Source organism: Perissodus microlepis, chromosome 12, assembly GCF_051167445.1.
Source record: "Perissodus microlepis isolate ML-2025 ecotype Zambia chromosome 12, ASM5116744v1, whole genome shotgun sequence".
Lineage (NCBI taxonomy): Eukaryota > Metazoa > Chordata > Actinopteri > Cichliformes > Cichlidae > Perissodus > Perissodus microlepis.
Window position 1 is genome coordinate 10,642,769 of NC_140472.1, and position 25,659 is coordinate 10,668,427.

The window sequence follows — 25,659 nt, forward strand, 5'->3', positions numbered from 1 at the left end:
CTGATATGGTGCGGATGGAGATTCTCATCATATAGTGTAACTACTTACGTGCTGTTGCTTGACTTCACTTGATTGCTGAAAAAGTTGTGACGTCAGAAATGATGGGATGCTGTGTAAAATGTAAATAAAAGCTGAATGGAATTAATTTTAAAAATTAATTTTTTTTGTAATTTGCCAGCACTCTGGGGGAGACGGTAGCATGTTGACCGCTCTGTTGCATCACCTGTTCTTTTGTTATTTTAACACTGCTGACATATTTTCCAACTTTTGCATCATAATGTTTCAGGCTTCAGAGCGTCCTTTGTTCTATCTTTAATTTCTTAAGGCACCAAATGTTTTCACTGGCTGACTGGTCTACTCTGCAGACAGCCCAGTTTAGCACTCAAGCATGCTGCTGTGACATGTGCAGACTGTGCTTTGGCGTTGGCTCGCTGAAATAAACGATGATTTCCCTGAAAGCAGTCTGCATAATAGAATGTGTCACTCCTAGTCTTGTAAATATTAATGGTGCCTTCTCAAACCTGCTGCTTACGTTCAAGTTTTACCCACATGAACTCTGAGCAGTGAACTCCTCCCCACGTTTACCACTGAAAGACTCGGCCTGTCTTATGTTCTTTTTATGTTTGTTACTAATTAACCTTATTCATTCTGAGATGCTTTTTTAGGTGATTTCTCAGTGTTAACTCTTGATGTGTTTTCTTTATAATATAAACAGTTTTATTTCTTTTTTTTATCATTTGCCTTTTGCATTTTACACAGCACCCCAACATTTTTTGAAACTGTACGTTAGTTTTATTTCCAAGTATAAACACTCATCGTCCACTATGTTACCTACACCTTGCTAGTACTGGTTTGGACCTTCATGGCACAGATTCAACAAGATGCTGGAATCCTTCCTCAGATTTTGGTTCATATTAACATCCCAGATGTTTTCTGTCGAGTTAATATTTAGTGTCTGTGGAGACCATTGACAACTCACACGACAACTCATTGTCATGTTCAAAAACCAGCTCGAGATGATCCGAGCTTTGTGACATGGTGTGCTATCCTGTTAGACGATGGGTGCACTGTGGTCATAAAGGGATGGATATGGTCAGCAGCAATAGGATGTGGGGTTTCAGCGGCATGTCAGTTGGTACTAAGGGCTCAAAACTGTGCTAACAAAATTTCCTCCACATCATCACGCCACCAGCAGCAGCCTGAGTCACTGACACAAGGCAGGATGGATCCATGCTTTCATGTTGTTTACACCACATTTTGACCCTGCGCACTGAAGCTGCAGCAGATATTAAGACTCGTAAGAGCAGGCAGCGTTTTTCCAGCCTACTGTTGCCCGGTTTCAGTGAGCCCCAGCGAACTGTAGCCTCAGTTTTCTGTTCTTAGCTGACAGGAGTGGCACCTGTTGTACTCCTGTGCTGCTGTAGCACATCTTCTTCAAGGTTTAACATGCATTCAGAGATGCTCTTCTACCTTCAATGTAACAAGTGGTTATTTGAGTTGCTGTTGCCTCACTGCTCAAAGCATTCTCCTCAGACCTCTGACATCATCAAGGCATCTTTCTCCCTAAAAACTGACGATTCTCTGTAAACTCTACAGATGGTTGGGTGTGAAAATCCCAGCAGATTTTCTGGCAACAACAACAACTATGCCACATTCAAAGTCACTTAAATCACCTTTCATCCTCATTCTGATGCTCAGTTTGAGCTTCAGCGGGTCATCTTGACCACATTCACTTGCTGCTATGTGATTAGCTGATTAGATATTGGTGCGAGCAAGCTGCTGTACCTAATGAAATGGCCTATGAGTGTCCTTTTAATAATACATTTACAATAGATTACATAAGCATTTATTATTCATGTCAGACAAAGTAACACATTTAGCAAATTGTATTGTAACAAAGTCACGTTTAAGCAATCTGACAACTATGAGTGCAGTTTGAGGCTGTTGCTCTAATGTTGAGTCAACTCCCTGTTTAGTCAGAGGAAAGCAGCATAGAAGTGTTAAGACACCTTACAAACAACTCTCATTGGACAGTATAAATGTCCCACACTTAAAGAAAGCACAAACCTTTGGTGGGCACACATGGTGACTTGGATTTCCCACTATTTCCTGTTGTCTGCATTTTATTTTCTGTTGTGATCAAATAACTTAAAACCAAAAACTCCCAAAACTCATTTCAGGACAGCTGAAATTGAGTTCTTTTCATCTGGTACAATGTCACACATCTGCCTTAAGGAGATTCACAACTGGGGCACTGTGCACCTCCTAAGACTCAGCTCTGGTGAAGATGGATTTCTCCCCTTTCAGTCCTCCTGCTGCTGGTGGAGCTGCACAGCCTCTGAACTCCTGCAGCCATCTGACCACACTGACTGCGGTCAAAGGGCTTGTGCACAGTGGTGTGAAATCTCCGACACAAGGGAAGCCATTAGTCTTCATTAGCAACTTCCAGGAGTTTCTTATGAAGTGCTGTGAAGTTGTCATTTGCCCTCTTTGCCAGGCAAGCTAGATGTGAGATTTGTTTTCTTATGTGGTGGACCAAATGTGAGGTCCCCCAGCCCCAAGTTTGTGTAGATGAGATCACGGCCACTCTGCATTTAGGACAGGGATGTCAGAGGGGGCATGGAAGGATCCTCTCTCCCATTTTTCCTCAACTTTTTTCTTAAAGTGACCAATCATGACACAGCACCTCCAACGATCTAAAGTAAATTGATCGTTCCTCTCATTCGTCGTGTTAGTTGCCGGCTGCTGTCTCTACAAACCACTCAATGTGGCTGATTTAGCATCAAAAGGACTACGCTGCATGGCTAATGTGAGCAAAAGGTGTGAGATTTCTCGTCATTGCACTCAAGGGGGCTTTTTATTGGGCTGCCAGAGAGCCGTCTGATCCCTCGGCCCTGGCTGTATATTGGCAGCTGTTAAATGCTGAGCACAGGGAGATCTGTGCAGTTAAAGCAAATGGCCAAAGACTGACACCTGGTAGGTAGAAGAGTTCTGCTGAAGGTGATCTGGGAGTAGCAGTCACTGCGACACAGCGTATCTCTGATAAGTCATTTTTTGCAGCGTGAGACCCTTTCTGTCACCCTCAAACATTCTTTAGTAAAAAAAAGCCTTATTCATGGAGTATATTTGGGCTTTGGCAGCCTCTATCAGTCTTCTCCAGACAGGCTCCCTGATTTGTCATCCAGCCTAAATCTCCCCTGGGCTTGCTCTTACATAAGCTCTCTGTCATGCCTCTGTACACCCTGACTTTTTGTCGCCTGGCCCCGCACTGAGGCCTTTAGCAGTCACACCTGTCGCCTTCAGAACCACTGCGTAATGGGATTGACACTGCCGCTGCTGAAATGTACACCTCCGCTCTGAAGCTGACATGCTCTCCTCTGCTAAAGCTGAAGTGATCTAAAGAGAATTCAGCCCTTCACGTTGCTGACAAACAGCCAAAAAAGTTGCGTGACCCCTTCTCTGGTCCTCTGAAACATCACCAGAGAAGAAGTGTGGAGAGCAACAGTGTATTTGTGTTTCACATAAGGTGGGGGGGAAAGGGCCAATTCCACAGAGAGAGTGGAGAGCCCTGCATCAGGGCATTTAACATAGGTAAATTATCAGACCACGATCTCTTAAGTGCATCATTAAAAGCTGAATGTCACCCCCTCCTTTTTTTTTTCTTTACTCTACATCGACCCTCCACAAAAGTAAACAGGCTGCTCAATACTTTCACAGGGGAGACTTTATTTCTCGCGCCTCTTTATGCACACCCAACTGCCAATTCTGCTGTCTCATAAACCCATCTCTGTGTTTCGCTCCTCACCTGTAAAAGCCGCTCGTATATCACACGCAGTTTTGTGCCCGGAGCTGTTATCCATACAGTCACACGTGAACAAAAGACTCCTTGGTGTGTGGGAGTAAAAGGGTTTGGGCCTACAGAAGGCATTGTATGCAGCACGCAGACATGGGATTACAATTAGAAACCTGACTGGAAGTGATGTGTCTGTGCTAGGAAAAAGAAAAAGAGGTTCAATGAGATGTGAAACTCACTTAATTCAAATTTGTGAGTGAGTGTGTGTGTTGGTGGAGGCAAGAAGCGAAACTGTGGTTTTCTCTCTCTTTCCCTTCTATGCTAATACTTGCAGTTTTCTAATCATTTCTTTTGCCTGCAGCGAGTGGCATGACGCAGGAGGAGACGGGCCTGCGAGCAAAGACGCAGCAGTGGATTTTGTCCTGTGTGTGGAGGGCTGGAGGATGGCTGGATTGTTGTGCCAGGTCTTTATTCTCTGACCCCTCCTGTCCCATTCAAGGCTGACTTGGGCCTTTGGTGCTAACTGGCTGTTAATTGCCTGGGCTTTCTCCATGCTGCAGAAACGTGCTCATTTCAAGGGAAACCAGTTTAATGAGATTATCTATCAGGGGTTGTCTAGACACCTGAATACACATACACCCCCCCCCCCCCTCCCCACCACCCCTTCCTTCCTTGCAGTCTTCACTACCTGGCAGGCTTCACACAAAGCCCTCAGGTGAAAGTTACCTGCAGAAAGAGTGCATGTTATCATCGTCATTATGGGTTTACATAGAGTTTCCCACCCACTGCTGTGGGTGCCTTTGATGGAAAGTGAGGAAAGTGTAAAGGAGATCATGAAAAAAATGTATTATATATAAAATATGAAAATACGTATATGTGTGTGTATGTGTGCATTTCCAGACCAATATGTCAGATTTATGCAATGTATTTATGAGAAAAGCCTGTGTACTTTAACTAAGCTATTTCTGAAAAATGTAAAAAAAAAAAAATAGACCCTACCTGTATGCACGCACAGACCGCAGTGCATTAACCCGTTTACACAGACCTTCAGCTGTGTTTCTCTCAGTTGTGCCAAATGAATTATAATTACTTTTTTCTAACCACGTTGCACAAACACACTAAATGGCATTTTCATGAGCAGACTGTGTGTGTGTGAGGGAAATATTTACACAGGTTTTGCTGCACTGAGTTATGTGTTCTGCAGCACGGAAGTCCATCTCTATTTGTTTTTAAAGTCTCTTAGCAGTTAATAAAGATGCATTTCTTTCACACACACACCCCCCACCACCTTCCTGTGGGGATGGTATCAAGCCTCTGTTAAGTCTCTTTGATTTCCAGCACTCTCCAATCACAGTTGGACTCCAACCCATCATTGTGCCACTTCAAAAGGATGGCCTCCCTGGCCCCACCCACTCCTGGGCTACCCTTAAAAGTCATGGTCATCCCATCCTGCAAGGACTCAGCATCTCTGAAACATCTGCAGCAAGGACTGATTTGACCTTCTGGCTTCCTTCCTGGGCTGTTGGATTTTTCTTTTGCATGTGAGGAAGGAGACCCAGGAGACAGAGCAGAGCTGAAGACACACTTTGGATATCGCACACCTGGACTGAGTTCTCTGTCTTTTCTTTCTTTCGTTGTTTTTTTTTTTTTTTTTTTTTTTTTTTTTTTTAAGCCTTTTGAGTTAAAAACATATCAAGTTTAATCCAAAGGATGCAGTCCATCAGAGGTGAGTTGATGACTACTTCTTAATATCAGCTTTGCCTCCGTAAGCACACATGTGTCTTCTTCTACCAGTTTTTCCAGTAAAAAATGCTTATTCATGTTTTTCTTCTAGACTTGAAGTCCAACTTCAGCGGGCCTCCTCCGGCCCACATAGCTCCCGGACCTGATGCCTATCTCCAGGGCAATATCAGGATGTTTCTGGAGGACACTGAACTGTGGACGACCTTCCATGAAATAGGGACAGAGATGATCATCACTAAACCGGGAAGGTAGGGCAACAGAAAAATAAAATAAAATGTTAAATGTTCACACCTTGCTCCCCCACCTTTTACAGAACTCATTCTTTCTCCCATGTTTACCAGGCGAATGTTTCCACATTGCAAAGTGAGTCTATCCGGGCTTATTCCATGTGCCAAGTACGTGTTGTTGGTCGACATGGTCCCAGAGGATGGTTTCAGGTATAAGGTAAGACACCAGTAGCTTTCTCCTTTGTGTATTAATGAGTCATGCATGAGAGAAAATTCACTTCCCAAGGCCTCACTAGAGTCATAGGTTTGGCTGTAGATAACCCAAAGTGGTAGCCACTAGCCCCAGACAAGACATCCCCTGTTTATCACCCCCCCCCCCCGACACCCCCCCCCCCCCCCCCGACACCCCCTCCCCCCCAACATTGTACATCAAAGGATGTTATCTCTTCCTGTTTTTCTATCCCCTGCTGTGAGCCCACTGTACTACCCCCCGCCCCCCTCCCCATCTCTGTGGGTGGTACAGGCCAGCCATCGCTCTCCAGTCTATGGTGGAAAAGGAAGGAGTTGAAAATTCTTCCGCTACTCGCCTTTTTGACTCATGTGTCTCCTTCCAACAGTGGAATAAAAAGAAGTGGGAGGTGGCAGGAAAAGCAGAACCTCAGCCTCCCTGCAGAACCTACCTCCACCCAGACTCTCCAGCACCAGGGAGTCACTGGATGAAGCAGTCCGTCTCCTTCCTCAAGCTCAAGCTGACCAACAACACGCTCGACCAGCACGGCCATGTGAGTAAAAGCAACATCTGCAACACTTTGACGTCTTTAGACCGAACGTTTCGGCAGTGCTTGTAAATCATGGCCTCCTTGTCTGCAGATCATTTTGCACTCCATGCATCGCTACCATCCGCGCTTCCACATTGTCCAGGCAGACGACCTGTTCAGTGTGCGCTGGAGTGTTTTCCAGACCTTCACCTTCCCGGAGACTTCCTTCACTGCAGTCACTGCCTACCAGAACACTAAGGTCTGTTTCTAGCACTGCAAGTATGCCGTGTGCCGAGAGACAAATCACAAAGTTTTAACTTTGAGTTTGTGTCTCCCTCTCCTGCAGATTACAAAGCTGAAGATCGATCACAACCCATTTGCAAAAGGCTTCCGGGATGAAGGCACTAATAAGAAAAGGTGAGGTTAAAATGCCAACGCGAAAGCTCCAGTTTGGTCATTTGACTTGAAAGGATCTGAGCTCATTTATTGTTCAGTGTATTGTAGTTTGTATTTGTTTTTAATATAACTGATCTACTGCTGCAGACGTGCCAACAAGGACCCATCATGCCTTGAGAAGAGGACCAAGGCATCAGACATTTTGAACTCTGAAGAAGACAGTCCACCAGGTACCGCTTTCACACTCTTCTCTCTTCATGTTGATGCTTTTTTTGTTTTGTTCTTCCTCTCTGATGATGATCTGTGGCTCCTCAGACTTCTGCCAGTCTTCGTATGAAGGTTTCGACGGAGAGGATGAAGAGCTGCCCAAAAGAAAAGAGGATGGTGTCAAAGAGGAGTGCTACTCTCCTTGGGATGCTGAGAGAGAGCACAGAGTGAGGACTGACTCTCCTGTTGGGGCAGACACAAGAGATCTCTACAGCACAGAGCAGCTTGTTCCTACTCCAGCTTCCTACCAGTCATACAGGTAAACAGCAATGCAGCAGATCATATTATAATCATGTTGTTTTGATGAATGCCAATCAATATTTGTTCTTTTCTTTTTTTTTTACTCCTCAGGTTCCATGAGTATGGAAAGTCCCCGTCCCCCTCCTCCAGCATCGGCAGCAGCAACAGCGGATCCGGACGCAGCAGCTTTGAGTCCAGAGTTCCCGACATAGCCACGGTCCCTGATCACGACTCCTCAAAGGCCCGTGAGGTTGGCCCTTCCAGCTGTGGCCCCCAGCACCTCCCGGGCCCCAAGGACTACACGGGGGTGCTCAACATGTCTGTGGCCCAGGCCAGCAAGCCAGGGGTCATCGGTCACCACATCTACAACCCCTGCAGCACCGAGCAGCCCCTGGGCCAGTGGGGCGGCCCAGGTCCTTCCCAGTATCCCCCTCCTCATCATCTGACCACTGACTACACCACGCAAGCTGTGCATCACAGCTATCACCATGGCAACGTGGCCGAGTGGAGCCAGTACCCGCTGTTCTCTTATTCGTGCTGGTGAAGGGATCTCCACCGTCAACTGAGAGTTACTCTACCGCTGCTGCTTATGATGCCATCTTAACAAAAAGCTGATCCCGGCACTCACAGCTGTGAGAGCGCATGACTATACAAGGCTGAGGGCCCCAACCCTGCAGCCAGAGTGAGAAAAACTGAGAGGAGAGAATAAGAAAAAGGAGTGGCTCTGTCTGCTGCCCCGACTGGCAGGATTCAAACCGGCCATTTAATGCAACTCAAGTTTGTGGTTTAATTGTTTGAAAAAAGAAAAAAAAAACTATTTATTTTGCATTTCACCTCATTTCCCAGTGTAAATAAATATTTTTGTAAAAAGCTAAGAATAATAATGTAAGAGTTAATCATTTGTGTGCAATTATTGTTTGTCAAATTGTGGTGTGACATAAAAAACAAAAAAAATAAATAAAAGTCTCTGGACTTGAAGTCTTGTGTGTGAATCCATATCATTTTTACACTGATGTCTTATTAACTTGAGATACGAAAGTGTACAAAAAGAGACCAATATGAGGTATGAAACAAAGATTTTTCTATCCTGAATCTCACTCATGCATTTTTCTTCTATTCAAACAAAACTGTGACAACAAAGATTGTGGAGTGTCTCTAGAATCGTATCCTTTTTTATTTACTTGTGACCCTTTAATTATTTCTCACACCAGCATCTGCCCGTTGACTTTGATTTCCTCCCAGTCGATGTTCACGCATGCAGCCAGTCTCCTGACTGAATGGATAAGAGTTTGTAAAAGTGCCTGAACTCCTTGGCCTTCTCCCAGTGGGTGCACATCTGCATGCTTTGTACCTGGCCACCCCTGATAAGAGCCGCAGCCTTTGGTGGTGTTTGTTTGTATTTCCTCTTTGTTGATCTAATGAGGCTATACTCTGTATTTTCGACAAGCACAGCATGCATTAAAGACGCTGTATTACTGCGACTCTGGGTCACCTGCTGTGGTTTACCCACCGGCACATAAAGCATCTCCACGGCCCTCGTTCTCCATGTCAATGAGCCTTAAAAAGCATGAAAGGGGGGGGGGGCTGTTGGCTCCTTTTCACAACTGAAAAACACAGGCAGAACCCACTGTCTCCACCCTCAGGGGGATATGGGCTGCTAATGACTTTCGTAAAATCCAAGGGGGGTAAGAGGAAGAGTGGTTTGGGGGGGGGGGGGGGTGGGGGTGGGGGAATTATCCTTCAGGAGAAACCCAAGTCTAGTGTGGATTTTATTCAGTGCAATTCATTATCCGAGCGCTTCCCTGAACTGGCGTTGTCCACCCACAGGCTTCTCCTGCTGAACACACTTCATTTGCCCATTTTAATGAGGACGAGAAGAGGCTGATCTTTACAGGAATCTGCTCTGCCCGGTGAGCAGGTCGGAGCAGAGGGAGCTCAGATTCAGAGAAACAGTTTGCTTAACCTCTTCCACCCTGGGCTCCGTTGTACAGGAACAGGACTGTATCTGTTTTTGCTTTCATCACCACATTTTCTACCTCTGCCCACAATAACTAACATTTCTGTTGCATTTTAATTAATCTACAGTAGCAGCTGAGAGTTTTGCAAACAGATTCACGACTCATTGTTACAAAAGGTAACTTTTTTTAAATCTGTCTGACCTGATGATAAAGCAAACTGTGCAGCTGCTTTCCATGCAGGCTTTGAGGTTTTCACACTTTAAAGGGTTGAACTAGGTGAATAGAGGCTCATACTGCATGGATGAATGCACAAGGGTGATTTGTCTTCATGCCATCTACACCTGCAGGAAACCTGCGTTCTAAGCTAAAAACATGTGCTAAAATACTTGTCAGTGCATTATGTTAATTTGCTTACAGCTGGTGATGTCACAGCTGGTCTCCGTTCATAATATGGTCTCATAATCTGTCTAATAACATGTTAACAACAGTAAAATCCCATCTTTCATGTGTGTCATACTAATGAGACCCTCAAGTTGCATACAGTTAAATAGGTCTGGACTACACATGTAATTTAGACATGCAAAATCAAATAAGTAAAAAAAGAGAGAAACAATGGTCAGTTTTATTACTTTATAAAAATCTTTTCTCAGTAATTAAAGTATAAATTAATGAATACATGTGAAAAAAAAAATACAAATTACACCTGGGAACAGTTCACGAGGAAAGTGCAAAGCAGGCCAAATGTTCAGCAACTGCATGAAAAAACTTTGTGATACAAAATACATAATACAACTTTTAGCAGGACTTCAAGCAAAAACAGGGGTTACTTAGATACTAGGGCTGGTTATAGTCACTGATTTCTAGAATCGATTCGATTCTGATTCACAAGGTCCCGAATCAATTCGATCCATGATTAGATTCAATTCGATTTGTATCTGGGAAATTTTGCCTCAGACAGTCAGAAATATTATAATTAAGATCAGTACATTTACATATTTTTGTATCTATAAAAAGGAAGCTGACACTTGCAAGACTTTATCAAAGGTGTAAGCATCACAGCAGATGCCTTTGTGTCAAAGTAGCTGAAGATAAAACACAGAAAAACATGAAGGTGATTTTCCTGGCCTGGGATTTTATAAAAATATTCTGCAGTAGATCAAAAATGAAAGAAAACCATTAATCAACATATGGACATTTCCTCTGAAGTTACAGCGGTTTTATTAGAGACAATAATTTTAAAAAGTTTCAATTTGTTCAGTAGCCCATTGAACAGCAGAAATTAGGTTTTCTTTTCGGAAGTAAGTAAAAGGAAAAAAAACAGCAGCCGACAGCGCTGTAAACAACGGCAGTCTTGTGCGTAACAAGCAAGCGAATAATGCAGAAAACAGATTTTTAGACGGGAAACTGTTCTTGAAGTATTGTGTTCCTGCTCTCATTCATTGTTTTAGCTGTTTGGTGGTTGTTGAAATTTTGTGAGGTTTCACCTGAGATTCTGGCATTTCGGGCAAAATAAATTTATATTAAAAAATCAGTTCAGGATTTTAATGAATCGATATCACGTTATCCGAGCTAGAATCGATTTTAATCGATAAATCGATTATCAAAACCCACCCCTATTAGATACTGGTGCAAACATAAATGATAAACTCATCGTTTTATGCTCCATGATATAAAGACAAAGCCCCCCTATGGCCCCTATGACTCTATATGTGTAGACATATAGAAGAGAAATCGTCTGCGACACAATGATAGGCGATGTTTTGCAGGCCAGATCTTCGTCTACAGGTGACTTTCTTTGTTCTCTATTGAATTGACTTCCTCCTCTCCTGCAGAGCAGGAGAAAGTAGAGGATACAAGTGGGCACTTAGCAAAATCCCCTCGGCTCACACATCCTCAACTCCACTGGGTTTAATCTGCATAACTCTACATCACAGGCTAATGTGGGCCTTTTAATTGCTCTGATAATGGTCCAGCAAAGAGCACCAGATCGACCCGCACTCAGATGTCTGTAACGGCCGCTGACGCGGTTAAGAGCGTGACTGTACGTTTTAAGTGGCCCCGAGGTGGTAGTATAGTTTTAGAACACAGAGATTTGATGCGTAAACACAAACATAGATCCTGGATGTCCAGCGCTGATGTCAGCAGATCCTGCCAGACTACTTGCTGGGGGCTGGCACAATAGTGTGAAAGAGAGGGGTGTGTGGGAGGTAGCACACACACTTAGTGCTGATGGGGGGTAACAGATGTAGATGAAACAGCCTCAGAGAGGAAAGTAGCAGTCAGCCTTCATAAAGCTGATGGAGTTTAGAGCCAAATGGAGAGGAACTGGTAGAGACTGGGAGGAATAAAAGGCAGGAGGCAGCAGTTCAAACAAGGAGCACAATCAACTGTTGGGAGCTGACATTAGATTTATGAAATGGGCTTTAAATTAAACAAACAAAAAAAGACAAACTCAAGTCAGAGAGTTGTCGAAGCCAAAACATCTGCTTCTTAGTTACACGCCTGACAATTTCCTGTAACTTTCTCAGCAATTACTTCTTCTTTTCTTAAGGAAAAAACAAAACAAAAACTAATATTTCTTAGAAGTCAGTTTCAGTTCCGTAGATGTTTGTTCCCCAAGACATATAAATGGTGCTTCCAGCTCAACGCTGGCACAAAATCCAGTCTATTGTTAAATCCATGTAACACTTTTCCCTATACAACATTCAGACGTGACAAAAGCAGGACATATATTTTTTAATCAAATTTAAAAAGTTATCTTGTTTGCATATGTTTGACAGTGTTTCCAGCAAATCATGTGGAAAAGACGGGTACATTTACAATTACGTGGGTTCAAATGAAGCGTTAACAGTGGTTGAGTCCAGTGTGAAACAGGGTTTGCAATGAACCAAGGCAACACACACTCACACTCTCTCATACACACACACAGTGCAAAGCAATTCTGTGAAGACAAATATTCTGAAATAAACCATCATGAGGATTCAGATTAAGCTCAAGTGATGAGCGGATCAGTGAAAGGACACACATGCACAAAAATAAAGTAATGGTTAATTTTCACATTTCATTTACAAATAAATGGCAACTTCAATCTGTAGACCCCTTCCTCTATCCAGCTACAGACATAAATAAATTAAATAATTATTATTTGGAATTATTCATTATTTATATGATGATATCAGAGGCACGATAGCTAAGGCTCGTCTCTGTTCAGACATACGCGGATCACATATAAACTCAGGCTAAGAGTGAATGAAAGCAAGAAAACAAGGCACGATGTTTGCACAACATAACGATCATTCAGAGGTTTGGAGAGATGATAGCTCCACTGAGCAGCTGTCTGGGGGATGGAGACAAAAACCCACTTCTTGTATGTTTATTGTTGTGAACTGACAATGCAGAGAACCAGCTGAGGAATAATGAGAGCTTAACTGTGTGACCCCCGCCATTCTTTTCACAGATAAAACACGTGCTTGGGTTTTTTTTTTGTTTTTTGCAAAACTGCTTTTATAGTATTTTTGTTTTAGAAACAGGAACTGTTATTACTACAGAATACAACTTCAGTGTGTGACATTGCAGAAAATAGAAATAAGGAAGAAGTCACTTCTCCAATCTCCAAGTAGCTTTGTGACCCATTCAGCTTCAAGTTGTCACACCAGAGCACACTCTGGTCTGGGATATGCCTGGTCATAGTTTTTGCTCTCTTGTTTTGGTAGTTGTGGATTTCGGTGGAGATTCATCGTCGGGTTTTGAGTTTCTCCGGCAGTCTCGCCACAGACTTGTCCTTGCTAGCAGTGAGCAACATTTTGCTTTTATGTTTATTTAGCCACACAGTAATACTGTTCCCACAGTAATAACTCGGGGCCCCACAGTCTTAAAGAAAAAGCCCACATACGTGTCTTTACTCCAAAGTACCATGTTATTGCATAGCTACTAATCTCGAAAGCGTCCTTTTCTCTCTGTGATAAGCGTCGCAGAAACACCGGTGGTTTTAAGGAAATTATGACGAGCGATCAGTAACAAACAGCAGCGTGAACATTTGTTCAGAGAAGAGATTCCCGGACGGGGCAAGAGTACCTAAGGTCAGATCAGAGAAATAAGAAAAAGGTCCTGAATGACACCTTTGGTTCAGAGGCACTCCGAGTTGTCAACATGCATGTGACCCCCCCAAAAAACTAAATACATCCGAAACTCAACATGCAGAGTTAAATAAAAGAAAGAAAGAAAGAGATCGCAAGGAGGTCCTTGATGGAATCCAATTAACACGGCAGCTTCAGTCCACACTTGAGTCATCTGAGCTGTCCATGTCCACTTCTTCCCACGAAGCCTTGGTGCGTTGCTCCCAGCTTCTGGCCTGGGCAATCACAGCGGGGGTCATGAGCGCCACACAGGCTGCCAGGCCGGAGACGTGCGCCTTAAACTCCGTGCCGTTTTTCCACTCGTCTTTGTCGGCGTTGTACACGTGAACGTATTTCATCCTGTTGCCTTTGTCGTGCGTACGCCCTCCCACGACGTAGATGTGACTGTCCAGCACAGCTATGCCGGGTTCTCCGTGGCCCGCAGGCAGGGGGGACATTAAAGACCAGGAGTTGGCTGTGGGGTTAAAGCACGCTACCTGAAATTGAAGAAAAAAATAAAGCGAGCAATAAATGACTTTTTATTTCATAAAAGTGCTGCAGGAAGAGCATCAAAACGTGCTGCTCTGGCTCGTACAGAATTTAATTAGCTTGAGAAGTCAAAGCTTCTGGCCTGTATTAGTATGCAAAATAATGTCGGTCTAGAAAAGGCCGTGGAATATTTTTAAATTTAAATTCATACTATAGGAGGAAAAAAACAGAGGTGAGCAGGCTGAAAAAGAGGCAATACTTTAAACTGCATGAGAAGCAAAGAGCCAACGATAAACAGCTGCGATCACTCAGGACGATACCTTCAGGACATCCCTCCTGTATCCGCGCTCGTCATTACTTCCTCCAATAACGTACATGCGGCCGTTAACGGCTGCCATGCCGTGCCACGCCCGCTCCACCGGGCCCTCTGCGCACCCTGTCCAGCGATTGGCTGCTGGGTCAAAACAGCAAGTCTCTCTGAGGTACGCCACGCCTCGGCGCCCACACGTTATATAAATTTTTCCATCCACCACTGCTCCAGCATGGGCATACACCTGAAAGGGTAGACTAGTATTACAGTGGATGTAGGTCTCAGCACAAATGTGAGTAAGCAGCGCCATCATGTGGACAGTAGAAGAATCACATGCACTCATTTTCAATCTTTCACACCTTCAGGTTTCCATACCTCTCTCTTTAGAGGAGACACAAATTCCCATGTGTCTTTGTGTGGGTCATAACGCTCCACCGACTCCAGCTCGTGGTTGTAGTCTCGTCCTCCAATGGCATAAATATGGCCGCCCACAACACAAACACAGTGGTCGGCATGCTGCTGCTGCAGAGGCTGGATGGTGTGCCACTTGTTGTGACGGGGGTCGTATCTGGAAAGAGCAGACGAGTCTCAGAACGGTGAAGAAGAACCTTATATGAAAGATGAGCTCATTTGGAAGCAAAGTGGAAACTCTATTAAAACAAAACAGAACCGTCAGGCTTCTATTGATATTGTTTTAAAAATCTTTAAGGATTTAGCAGCTCTTCTGTGCAGCTCTTTTGTTGTTGTTTTTTTTTTTTCCATCTTAAAGCAATGAGCCAATCCCCTTTACTCTAACCTGTACTCAGTTCACTCCTTCAATTTCCAATGTTCATATAAAAAAGGCACTGGCAACATTAGTAAATGATTTTTAGTTGGGGATGTTTGTGTGCAAAGTCTCAGCATGAAGTCAACTTTCTTCCCCCCACTTCATTTCTCCACCTCCCACCAGCCCTGTCAACTGGTGTTAAAGCTCAGAAATTACGAATATTCAGCTCCATGACTTTATGATGCGGTGCACAAGTCAGTAAGACATCTGACGCCAGCAAGTAACATCAGTAATGTGTCAGCCAAAGAAACGCCTCCAGAGACCGACAGCTGCTCAGAAATCCTCCACCACAGTAACTGTGAATCAGAGAACACCCCTGGAGCGATGTATTTAGTATCTTTACACTGAATTAAAAGCATCTAAATTAAACTATAAATATCAGTGTCTAGTTTACTTGAATCAAACCTGTATCCCCATTTGCATCTAATTAATGCTTGAGCCCTTTTAATGTTGGTCGCTGTTGTGGCAAACTACTAGTAAAGATAATCTCCCTCACCAGAACAGCAGTGTAAGCACATCATATTGACCATTCAGACCGGTAAACAGGAAGAGCAGGTTCGCTTACTTAAAGAACATCTCTGAAAGACCAGAGAGTTCTTTGCTCGGGCTCACAATCATGTGAAAGCGTCACTGAAAATAACACCTGAGTATGAGGCAGTCATTCTGCAACATAATGGAGACAAGCCGAGAGCATCAAACATCACCGGAGATTGCTGAGCAAAAAAGGATGAAATCACAAAAGGTGTGTGATTTCAGTCATTTTCTGCTTGTCCAGAAGAAAACTCCCTCCCTGATATTTCTGCAGCTGTGTCTGCTTTCAAAGCTCCCAAATCACCACAGTATTGTGAATGCTGGAGGTGTGGATGTACCTAAACGGATGTTGTCAAAATATAAACTGTGAACACATCATTTAAAAAGCAAACGCGGAGAAAAAGTTCTTTAAGATACTGAATAACTGTAACTTGGAAAATCTACATTTCCATGACAACTAGGCAAACTCCATCTGCTGGCAAAGATCCTCAAACTCCTTCCTTCTTTTCCTTTTATCGTCTCGAAGATCAAATCATGCAAATGAAAGTCCAGAGCCTCCTGTAAGATTGCTTCCTGTATTTTTAATTTAAAAATTCAGTAATAAACTGATTAATGAGATTAATCAGCTGCAGCTCTAACTCCACCACAAAAATGAACCATAAAGGGCGTATGATAGGGTCTCACCTCCAGCAGCGGGTCTCTGCATGAAATCCACTGGTGTTCATGTCCCCGCCAATAAGATAAACAAAGTTGTTGAGCACGGCGATGCCCTGGTTGGACATCCGGGGAGTGTGAGCTGCAGTGAGACTCCTCCACTCCCCCCAGCTTGGGTGAAACACCTGAAACAGGTGATCGGTGTATGCGAGGGAGCTGGAACTAAACATTCCCCCGAAGCCCAGTATGCAGTGGAAAGTGGACCGCGGCTGGGTGAGAGGAGTCTGGAGGACAGGCTGCAGGAGCTCCTGCTCGTGGTAACGCAGTGCAGCTGAAACAGAATCCTTCAGCGGACACTGCTTCAGTCTGTTGTGCAATCTCTGCAACATGTGCTTCTCAATCAGGCAAAACCGCACTGCGTCGAGCATCTTGAGATTGTCCTTCAGGTGAGGGAGACAGAAACATAAATGCAACACTTTAATAGAGTGTAATTAAGATGTGTGCTTTATTTAGATAGATGAGTATAAATGCAGACACACCTTTGGACTGACCTGCAAGTACACCTGGTCAGTTTCCACCTGCTCGGGACTGTAATGATAGTGAAGCGCTGCCTCGTACACCTCATTCTCGCTGTTCACCTGGAGCTCGTCGCTGCTCAGCGCACTGAACACTTCATCCTGGGGCAGCTGTCGGTACACATCTGTTCGGGACAACGTCTGAATGTTGCTGAGCATGAAGGAGTGCACTTTGGCCTTCAGCTGTTGCAGTGCGTAGAGATCGGCCAGGTGATACAGCTCTAAAATGTTGCTCTCGTCCATCCAAGAGAAAAGGAAATCACAGCAGAAGCCTATGACATTCTCGAGCTGGAAAACACAAAAGCTGCACAGGTTAACTGAAAAAATTAAAAAAAAACAAAAAAAAAACAGAATAAGAAATAAGTAGGAACAACAACCTACTTGTACAAGTGTGGCAGCTATCAGGACTTCCTGCACGCACTCTGGGTCTAAGTCAATCTCTGACGTGTAGATGTAATCAAGTATTTTCTTCATGGCCATGTAGGACACTCCATGAATTGCAATCTCCTTTTGCTGTGTTTCCCGGAGGCCTCCTGCAAACATCCCCCTAGTGGAGAAGGGTAATAAAGTATTATGCTGGGTCATCCTGGTCGCCCAGTAATGATAAGACTCACACCCTATCATAAGGGAGAGATGTAGCAACTCAAAGAACGTTGAATTCAAATGTATGGGAGAAAAAGCAAAAATGGTGCCAGCAGAGGGAGAAAAGGCCTTATTTTAGGATAAGCCAGCAAACTGTTTTTAATATAACTGATTATTCTATATACGCACTTTTAAGGTCATATTTACCAGTGAAATTAAATTGAATTTGACAATGCTTAATGGAAAATCATTATCTGTAAGGGGGTTAGAGGGCAACCTGTCAAGAGCAGAGCCTGGGAGTTTACTGACACGTTGCATTACCCTGAAAATATTCTGCAGTCCTGCACTGACTACAAACAAGCATTCAGAACAAAAATGTTGCATTGACTCTTGGCTTATGCAAACTGCAGGCTGACGTTTTCAGTGAAACGTCTAAAATGTTTCTCTTACAGTTTTAGTTTGAGACATGACGTAGGAAAGAAATCGCAAGTAAAAGTAAAATTCACCACAGACCTAAAACGAACTGCAGCTATGTCACCTGACTGGTTTAACTAGCTGATGAAACATTTGGGGAGATTAAAACACAGATGCAACATTGGGCCTGATTGTGTTGTCAAAATCAGGCGCAATGTTGCAATCAGCTGAACCAGCTGCCCTACATCGAGTGCGAGTGAGTCAAATCACTGCTGACTCCTCACAGCAAGAAGGTTCCTGCTTTGAACCTGCCAGCTGGTTGTGTCTGCATGTTCTCTGTGTGAATTTGTGGCTTCTTCCCACAATCCAAGGACATGCATGTTAGATTAACTATTTAATGTAAACCAGCTCCAGGTGTGAATGTATGTGTAGTTGTTTATTTCTCTTTGTGGGAGTCCTGTGACGGACTGGCAACGTCCCCAGGATGTATCCCGCCTGTCACCCTATGACATTTGGGACAGGCTACAGCCCCAGAATTGGATAAGCAGTTAATAAAATGAACAGAAGGATGGGTTGACGAGTCCATCTTTTTATCTCTGCTTCACACAGACATCCGCAATGTTTCCATTGTTGTTAACATTTCCAGGCTGTTATGGAGTAACTCAAGTGAATAAGAACACTTATGCTCAGACACTGACTGTGATCTGACGAACAGATAGCCAGGAACAAATACCAACAAGTTAGGTTTTTACACATTTTTGAATCTATAGCATTACCGCACAGTAACTATGCTCACAGTAATGCACTCGAAATTATCTGGTGGTGACATTTGTATTCCAGTCACAATAGCTCTATGGTGACCTTGTAAGCAGTGGACTTAAAGGAACAAGTGACACTGGTTTTATTACCAGTAAATGTTTTCAAGTTTTAGGCTTTAGACGGTAATAAAAACAAACCAGAGTTATATCACAGAGAAAGAACTCTTTAATTTTTTTAAAAGTTAAATCACCTCCACAGAAGTTTTGATGTGACTACAGTACGCAGGGAAAGACTAAATCACAGGTGCAATTCAAGGCCTCTGAGGGCAAAGCACTGAGGTTCAAGCAATCATGTGACTGGTGGCAGAACCCAAAATATGCAAACCACTAGTAATCATATGACAATGTTGCTGAGCTTGAGGATACATTTGGTTTCAACTGGACTGTGCAAAATGCCTAGGCTGTGTCTTGTGACACGGGGGTGCCAGAGTAACTGGTCAGATTTGCTAGTAAACACATTAGCATATGTTGTGGTGTGTGTTATAGGAAACAACTTATTCATTCACTAGCCTGGAGGTGGCTGACTATTTTGATGGTCAATGGCGTGCATATGAATGCTCTTGTATGAAAATTTTGGATCTCTGTGGAAACAGGCACAAAAGATTGCATACAGTACTGTCGTGTGCACAGAGAGAAAACAGCAAAGTGAAGATGAAAGCAAAACAAAAAATAACTCCTGTGGGTTTTACCTGAAATAATCACATGAGGCTGCCAATATTATACGGTGGGCTTGTATTGGGCGACTTTCCACAACCAGCACAACATCAAACAAGGTGCCACTGTGTCTGAGAGACAGTAGGCCGTCCAGCAGGCTGCAGAAATGCTCTGAACTTCTGTAGGACTGTCGGCGCAGGCGGCCTGATGACCCGGCGCGTCCCCCTACTGGACTCAGAGCTCCATCCTCAGCCATGACAGCACAGCGGCGCTCGGGCTTCATCGCGTTTGTCTGCCTGATACATACATCACGCAAAGCTGCTTTCACTTTACTTCTAAAGTGGAATCATACAGCACAGCGACATGTGGTGCAAACAGGATGAAAAATGTAGCTAGAAGCTAAACAGGCGGTGTGGGTGACAATGCTCGCTTGCAAATGGCACTGCACAGTCAGTGTGAAATTACAGAATCATACCACATTAAATGCCCGATAAATGCCACACGTGAACCCAAAGAACTGTTAGAAAGCATATAAATTACAAACAAATCTCCCTACCTTCGGCTAGCTGTCACTCCGCGGCAGAGCTGTTAGCTAATGTTACTTTCGTATAAAAGACAGCAACCAAAACAAGCTAGAGGCTACTTAGCGCGCCAGCTAGTGCAACGCACTCTGTATCAGCAGAATGTACGCTTAAAAACACAACCAAAGCGACTGCACAGAGAAGAGTCCTCGTATTGTTCAAAACCAGACGGGTGTCTAATACTACACGGCCTCAGGAACACCTTCACTTTGGCGAACTGAGTTGCACCTGATACATAAAAACAAAGTCTGTTTACTTTTTGGTATTTTGGCGTTAGATCAACTTCCATTGGTCATTGCTGCGCTATGTCCCACCCATTTCTGAAATCGAACCAATCAGAGAAATCTTTCACATTGCCGAGAAATAAAGCGAGAGCTCCACCTTTTCCTTTAAAATGAGTGTTCGGTGTGTAGACATGATCATTTTTACGATGGGCCACATTAAGAAAAAACAAACAAACATCATTTTGAGAATAAAGTCGAAATATCGAAATTATAGTCGAAAATCTATGTGGAGGAAAAAACAGTCGAAATGTGGAGATTACAGTTGAAAAAATGGTGCAGAAAGTTGCATCTGGTCAGAGATACCCACACACAAGCCTAGAAGAGTGGATTTGTTCAAAATAAAATGGCTGGTAATGGACAGATGCGATCAATGGTCACACCTTAGTATAACAAGAGGATGTATGTTGTATCACACGACGGCTTCTTTTTCTTCACTAACTCAGCTACACAAGGCATTTTGTAGAGCGTATACAGCAGCCGTGGCAGTTTGTTTCAAAACAACTGTAATCTGCACATTTCGACTTTTTTCTTGAAATTTCGACTTTATTCTTAAAATGATCAATAATATTCTTTTTTTTTTCTGAAAATATCTGCATTATATTAAATCTAGCCGTTTAAAAAAGAAATGAAAATGATATGAATAAAAATGTTTCTTTAACACTACTTTTAAAGACAAATACATGCTTGTGATATTTTCTGACACAAGATGGCGCTGCTTCCTTCTCAAACAACTTTGAAGCTTCTACCTGTCACACCTGCACCAGGCTAGGAATTAGCATATTTACTACTTTGTCCGACTTTTGTGTTTATTTTTGTAAGGTTATTGCTCAGGGAAAATTGTATACAATTTACTTTATTGTGTTTTGGGAACTCTTACATAGACTGACCGATTAAAAAGCAGTAGTTAGGCTACACAATGCAAAAAGATAATATAAAGCTCTTCAAGCCATATCTGTTCTTTTTTTTAAGCCTCCAGTATTTTTGCTCTCCTTCATCACAGATTGATTTCCCACAGTTTTAGAAGCATGTGCTACCAGATAGATTTTCCAAGGGAGCAAGTCATGATGCTTTTTTTGTTTTTAATTTATTGTGGCTTCCATGTTTCTTGGGCTTTACAGTTTCATTCATCTTCTGCTGACTTTTCATTTTGCATACATCATTCCCCGACACTCAGAGCAGTTATTTTTCCCACCTGCAAAAAAAGAAAGGAAAAAAACACTGCTGGAATAATCCATCACTTGATGTATTTTTCTGTCTAATACACTGTACACAGCAGCACGGTGCATGGGGAAAATTGAGAGTGGGGCTTCTCCGAGGGGTTTCTGTCCCGGGTGTAGAAATGCCCTTTATAAACACCAAATGAATTTTTGTTTGCATATATATTTTCCATCTGGGTGAAGAAGTGCCCTCCCACAGTCCTGTCTATAATAGATCCTGCTGCCTTTGTCTGAACAGCAAGCATAGGCACCACATATACACTACTGTATTTCTGTCAGCATCATTCTTCAACCGCTAGACCTGAAAGACTCGAGCATTCAGTTAATCAATTAGTTGTTGCAGATTTCCATTTATTTCTCTCCTGCCTTTAGGCTTTGCAGAACTGATTGGACCAAATTGATTAAAAAAAAACTGTGAGAAGACATTTTCATATTTATTTATTTATTTATTTTTACAGCTAATTGGCTATACAAGCAAATCATTTCATTAGAGGTACTCTGATCTCTGATACTGTGGTATGACATCACTACAACCCCCCCTCCCCCCCCACCACACACACACACACACACACACACACACACACACACACACACACACACACACACAATAAAAATATGTCACCAGGCAATGAAGTTTTTACAAAACCAATATTGCCTTTTATTTGTCCTCTGACTTCAGGCTGATAATGTACGGCAACACTAAGTCTTTTTTTCATTTTAACTCCTAACATCAGGTGTCAAGCAGATCACACTTATCACTTCAAAGAGACAAGCATTTGCTTAATAATTTTCACATGTCTTGCGAATTAGATTTACATAATAACAGGTGGACACTGAGTAAAAAAAGAGTTTGTGGTGTGAAATATCCAAAAGCCTGCTTTTTTGTATAGTAAGTGCGGTATTACAGAAAGTACAGCATTCCAGTATACCAGCACAGCAGCATCTCCTCACATCAGGAAAAAACTAAATTAAACCGTGCAGACGACGCACATAGGAAGAGGAAGAGAAATGACAACATAATGAAAACAAAGTGGGCAGCATTTACAGAATTAACTGTGGGTGTATACCACAAACACTCAGTTAGAAAGACATAAACTGGCCCAGTCCATGACCTTGAGCTTTTATTAGCAACCCTGTTACGCAAATCACGCAACTATTATTAATCTTCATCAAAATAATCCTCGAAGAAGGCATTTTATGCTGCTGTTACTGAACATTGAGCCTGTTTTGCAGTAAGGACAGGTACAGCATGTCTTTTGTCCATCAGCCTGCATCTCAGCAGGCTGATGGACAAAAAAGGGAAAAAGAAAAGTTAAAGTACCAGGTACGCTCCACGGCGTGGCCCCCTTATACTTTATCTGATAAGAGAAGGAGCTGGCAGACCAACAGACAATACAGCTGATTAGATTGGGACAGTGGAGCTCCAGTGGTGCCATTCATTCTACCTGCGCCCCATCTAAAACGGTTTCCATGCCAACTAACTGCCATCTTCAGTCTGGCGCACGAGATGTGAGTTGTAAAATGTGGTAGAAAAACATAAAAATAGAAGAAAAGTGAGTATTTCTTGCACACGTGACTTGAATCCATAAGAGCGGGCATCGTTAGGAACGGCTTTAAAGTTCTGATGACTGAGGGCTTATTTAGGGATCCAGCATACGGTTGAGTGCTCCACAGGAAAAATGCATCATATAAAAACATCTTGATGGTGTTTGTAATCCATTACGACTAAATCATACGTCTAGACGCAAGATGCATTTGTTAGGAAGGCTTAGTTTGCCCTGCTTCATTGTACCACACGAACTGCAGGTGAATGAAATCCACAACAGGATAATCTTTCTTTGTCAACCTTGAGGGCACATCAGATTTTAGTGAGGACCTCTTGTGGCCAGTTGCCCATACTTTGAGAACCACAGCTGCAAAGTTTGTATGAGCTAAAACCTGTCGTAAGAGCACGAAGAATGCATGGCAAGACTGTAAAATTAGACGGCTTACAAAGGAGCAGGAGCAGTGCCAGGTGAATTGTGTGTTTTGTTCGAAAGGGTGGTTATAAACTGACAGAGGTGGCAGGTGCAATTTTCCCAGGGTTACTTGGCTGTTTGAAGCGAGCAATCAATTTTCCTCCACACCACAATCCTGCAAGACAAAACTTTTCAGGTTGTTGTTTGGTGAAGCCAACTGTCTTGGGGCGACGGCTGCTCTGTGATGCACGGCTCTCCCAGAATGATGAACAGCACAGGGTCATTTACACCGCCATGAGATTTGGACAGATCTGTGTCAGTATTTTGTTGTCGTTATGAAATCATGTGGTGAGAAATCACATTTGGACACTGTAGTGGGCTTATTTGGATACAAAGAAAAAAAACAACAACAACAACACATTTTTGAGGAATGATTAGAATTAACACAGCATGGGAAAATAGTGACCATATTAGTTGCTGAAGTCAGCTAAAGCAGTGGCTCGACCTTCCTCGGGTTTGTCTGTCACTGAGGTCTGAGCCAGCTCTGGAATAGGCAGAGATATTTCCCTGCCTCACTGGGGTAGTTAGAGAAAACTAATAATGGTGAAATATTTAAGCCTCCCAACTGTGTTTGCTGCTGTGGGTGGAAGGATTTCACTCACTCTCGATAAAAAAGAAGAAAACAGGGAGTACAAGTCACTCAGTTTTCTGCACTGTTCACTCAGACATCATAAAATGCAGGGCAGCAGCCTTATAGCTTATAGCGTCTTGCAGTGACAGACAGTGGGTGGATCATCGCTTTTTCACACATGGCCCACACTTGGCAGGAGCTGGGCATTTCCCTGTGGAGAACATTATACAAGACAGCAAGCAGAGGCTTGATAACTCAACTGGACTGTCCTCTGACACATGCTCTCAAAGGAGAAGCACAGCCTGTGTGCCATATTACAGTTTGCCTATACTGCTAATGGAAAATCTAAGAAATAAAAAGTCTTTATGTCTCTGGTTTTGCATGTGTATGATATGATTTGATTGCATCATGCTGGACACAGCACAATCACACAATCAGTGATACATGATGCTTTTAAACATTTCAGCCTCATACAGCAACACACGATGACTGGCATCCTCTCCGAATCTTGCAAAGAGGCGATGAAGCTGTGGCCAAGAACCCCGAGTGGGCGGATGGTCATATCTGCCATGTGTCAGCAGACTCATATTGAACAAATGCTTGAGTGGATCAATAACAACTTGCTGTCCCCCCACTATCATATTATGCTGCCTCTGAATTCAGTTTTCACCTCTTGCCATTGGGGGGAGGGCTATTTTGAGGTGTGACATCTACCATTCTATTTACAGTGACAATATTAGTGTGAATTAGGAATCCTTCGCCAGCAACAAGGAACAGGGAGGCGAAAGCCAGGCGGCAAGAAAGACTGTGCATGCTGCACACAGACACGAGCTGAGCAGAATACATATGTGGCTTGAGAAAGCAGAGAGGACATGCAGAACATTTATATGAATTAGACGAAGAGGGTCAGAGGGACTAATGCCTGCTGCTAATGCAGCTGTGATTTAATAGACCCCAATCTCGGGCTCCTCACTTGTCTATTTATTTCTCTTTTCCCTCTCAGTCTATTTGTTTTAAAATTAGGTTACTGCATGATATGAAAAGCAATTCTATAAGTAGCTTGAATCAAAATTGAAATGAGTTTTATTTTTAGCTTGCCTTATTTGCAGACTTTCCATTATGGCTGTGGCTTGGAGACTGATAAATTAGGTGAATTAAGTAAGGGAAATACCAAAGATTATAAGACTAATACAAATATTATATGTTACGCTACACTGGGTTTAGCTAAACTGCTCTTAGCTTGAGGCTTCACGACTGACGTGGCTAACAAATTGGTGACATCACATGGGCTATGTCTTATATACAGTGAATTTTTTTATATCAGCTCAATCACCAGAGGTGTTTGGCAATGTTTAGAGATCCAGAGTAGTGAGTTAGCTAATTTAGCTTTTTTTTTTTTTTTTTTTTTTAGGTTAGCTTAAGCTAATCTGCAACTTGGCAGAAGGTCACAGCTTTATACAATCCCACTTTGTGCACTTCTGGGAAAAACTAAGCATGCCTTTAATGCTTTCATAAAACAGTAAATATCAGCCACATGCTGCATGTCATCAAATTACTTTCACCAACTGTGAGCACTGCTATAAAACACACACATTTTGTCAGATTGCTAGTCTGGAGCATTCAACTAATTAGCTCCAA

The 25,659-nt window shown here is 43.0% G+C and overlaps 2 protein-coding genes across 5 annotated transcripts; one reads left to right on the forward strand and one right to left on the reverse strand.

Moving 5' to 3' along the window:
* Positions 1-247: 247 nt before the first annotated feature.
* On the forward strand, positions 248-8,389 carry tbx16 (T-box transcription factor 16). Of its 2 annotated transcripts, XM_084945360.1 has the most exons (9): positions 248-5,519; positions 5,628-5,784; positions 5,878-5,980; positions 6,381-6,545; positions 6,634-6,780; positions 6,868-6,938; positions 7,065-7,147; positions 7,233-7,443; positions 7,536-8,389. In XM_084945360.1, the coding sequence occupies exons 1-9, from the start codon at positions 5,504-5,506 to the stop codon at positions 7,966-7,968; spliced, it is 1,386 nt and encodes a 461-aa protein (XP_084801486.1). In that variant the 5' UTR covers positions 248-5,503; the 3' UTR covers positions 7,969-8,389. The 2 variants fall into 2 exon arrangements, with proteins under 2 accessions (XP_084801486.1, XP_084801485.1); XM_084945359.1 differs by having other exon boundaries at positions 248-5,784.
* Positions 8,390-12,105: 3,716 nt separating this feature from the next.
* Positions 12,106-20,219, reverse strand: klhl22 (kelch-like family member 22). 3 transcript variants are annotated; one of them, XM_084946804.1, is made up of 8 exons: positions 19,907-20,219; positions 19,386-19,642; positions 17,264-17,429; positions 16,847-17,170; positions 16,338-16,747; positions 14,672-14,864; positions 14,307-14,540; positions 12,106-13,994 (listed from the first exon to the last, which is right to left on the reverse strand). In XM_084946804.1, the coding sequence occupies exons 2-8, from the start codon at positions 19,631-19,633 to the stop codon at positions 13,653-13,655; spliced, it is 1,917 nt and encodes a 638-aa protein (XP_084802930.1). In that variant the 5' UTR covers positions 19,634-19,642; positions 19,907-20,219; the 3' UTR covers positions 12,106-13,652. The 3 variants fall into 3 exon arrangements, with proteins under 3 accessions (XP_084802930.1, XP_084802931.1, XP_084802929.1); XM_084946805.1 differs by having other exon boundaries at positions 16,859-17,170; positions 19,386-19,646; XM_084946803.1 differs by having other exon boundaries at positions 19,386-19,646.
* Between the last annotated feature and the right edge of the window lie 5,440 nt (positions 20,220-25,659).

What these genes read in the sequence shown, in the direction of transcription:
- klhl22 (XM_084946804.1), bottom strand. Translation starts at nt 19,633, where the DNA reads ATGAAGCCCGAGCGCCGCTGTGCTGTCATGGCTGAGGATGGAGCTCTG. An exon ending in TGTCTCCTCTAAAGAGAGAG is followed by an intron (nt 14,541 to 14,671) that starts GTATGGAAACCT and finishes CTACCCTTTCAG; the next exon opens with GTGTATGCCCATGCTGGAGC. An exon ending in ACAGGAGGGATGTCCTGAAG is followed by an intron (nt 13,995 to 14,306) that starts GTATCGTCCTGA and finishes CTTCAATTTCAG; the next exon opens with GTAGCGTGCTTTAACCCCAC.
- tbx16 (XM_084945359.1), top strand. Translation starts at nt 5,603, where the DNA reads ATGCTTATTCATGTTTTTCTTCTAGACTTGAAGTCCAACTTCAGCGGG. An exon ending in CTGCCTACCAGAACACTAAG is followed by an intron (nt 6,781 to 6,867) that starts GTCTGTTTCTAG and finishes CCTCTCCTGCAG; the next exon opens with ATTACAAAGCTGAAGATCGA. An exon ending in GCTTCCTACCAGTCATACAG is followed by an intron (nt 7,444 to 7,535) that starts GTAAACAGCAAT and finishes TTTACTCCTCAG; the next exon opens with GTTCCATGAGTATGGAAAGT.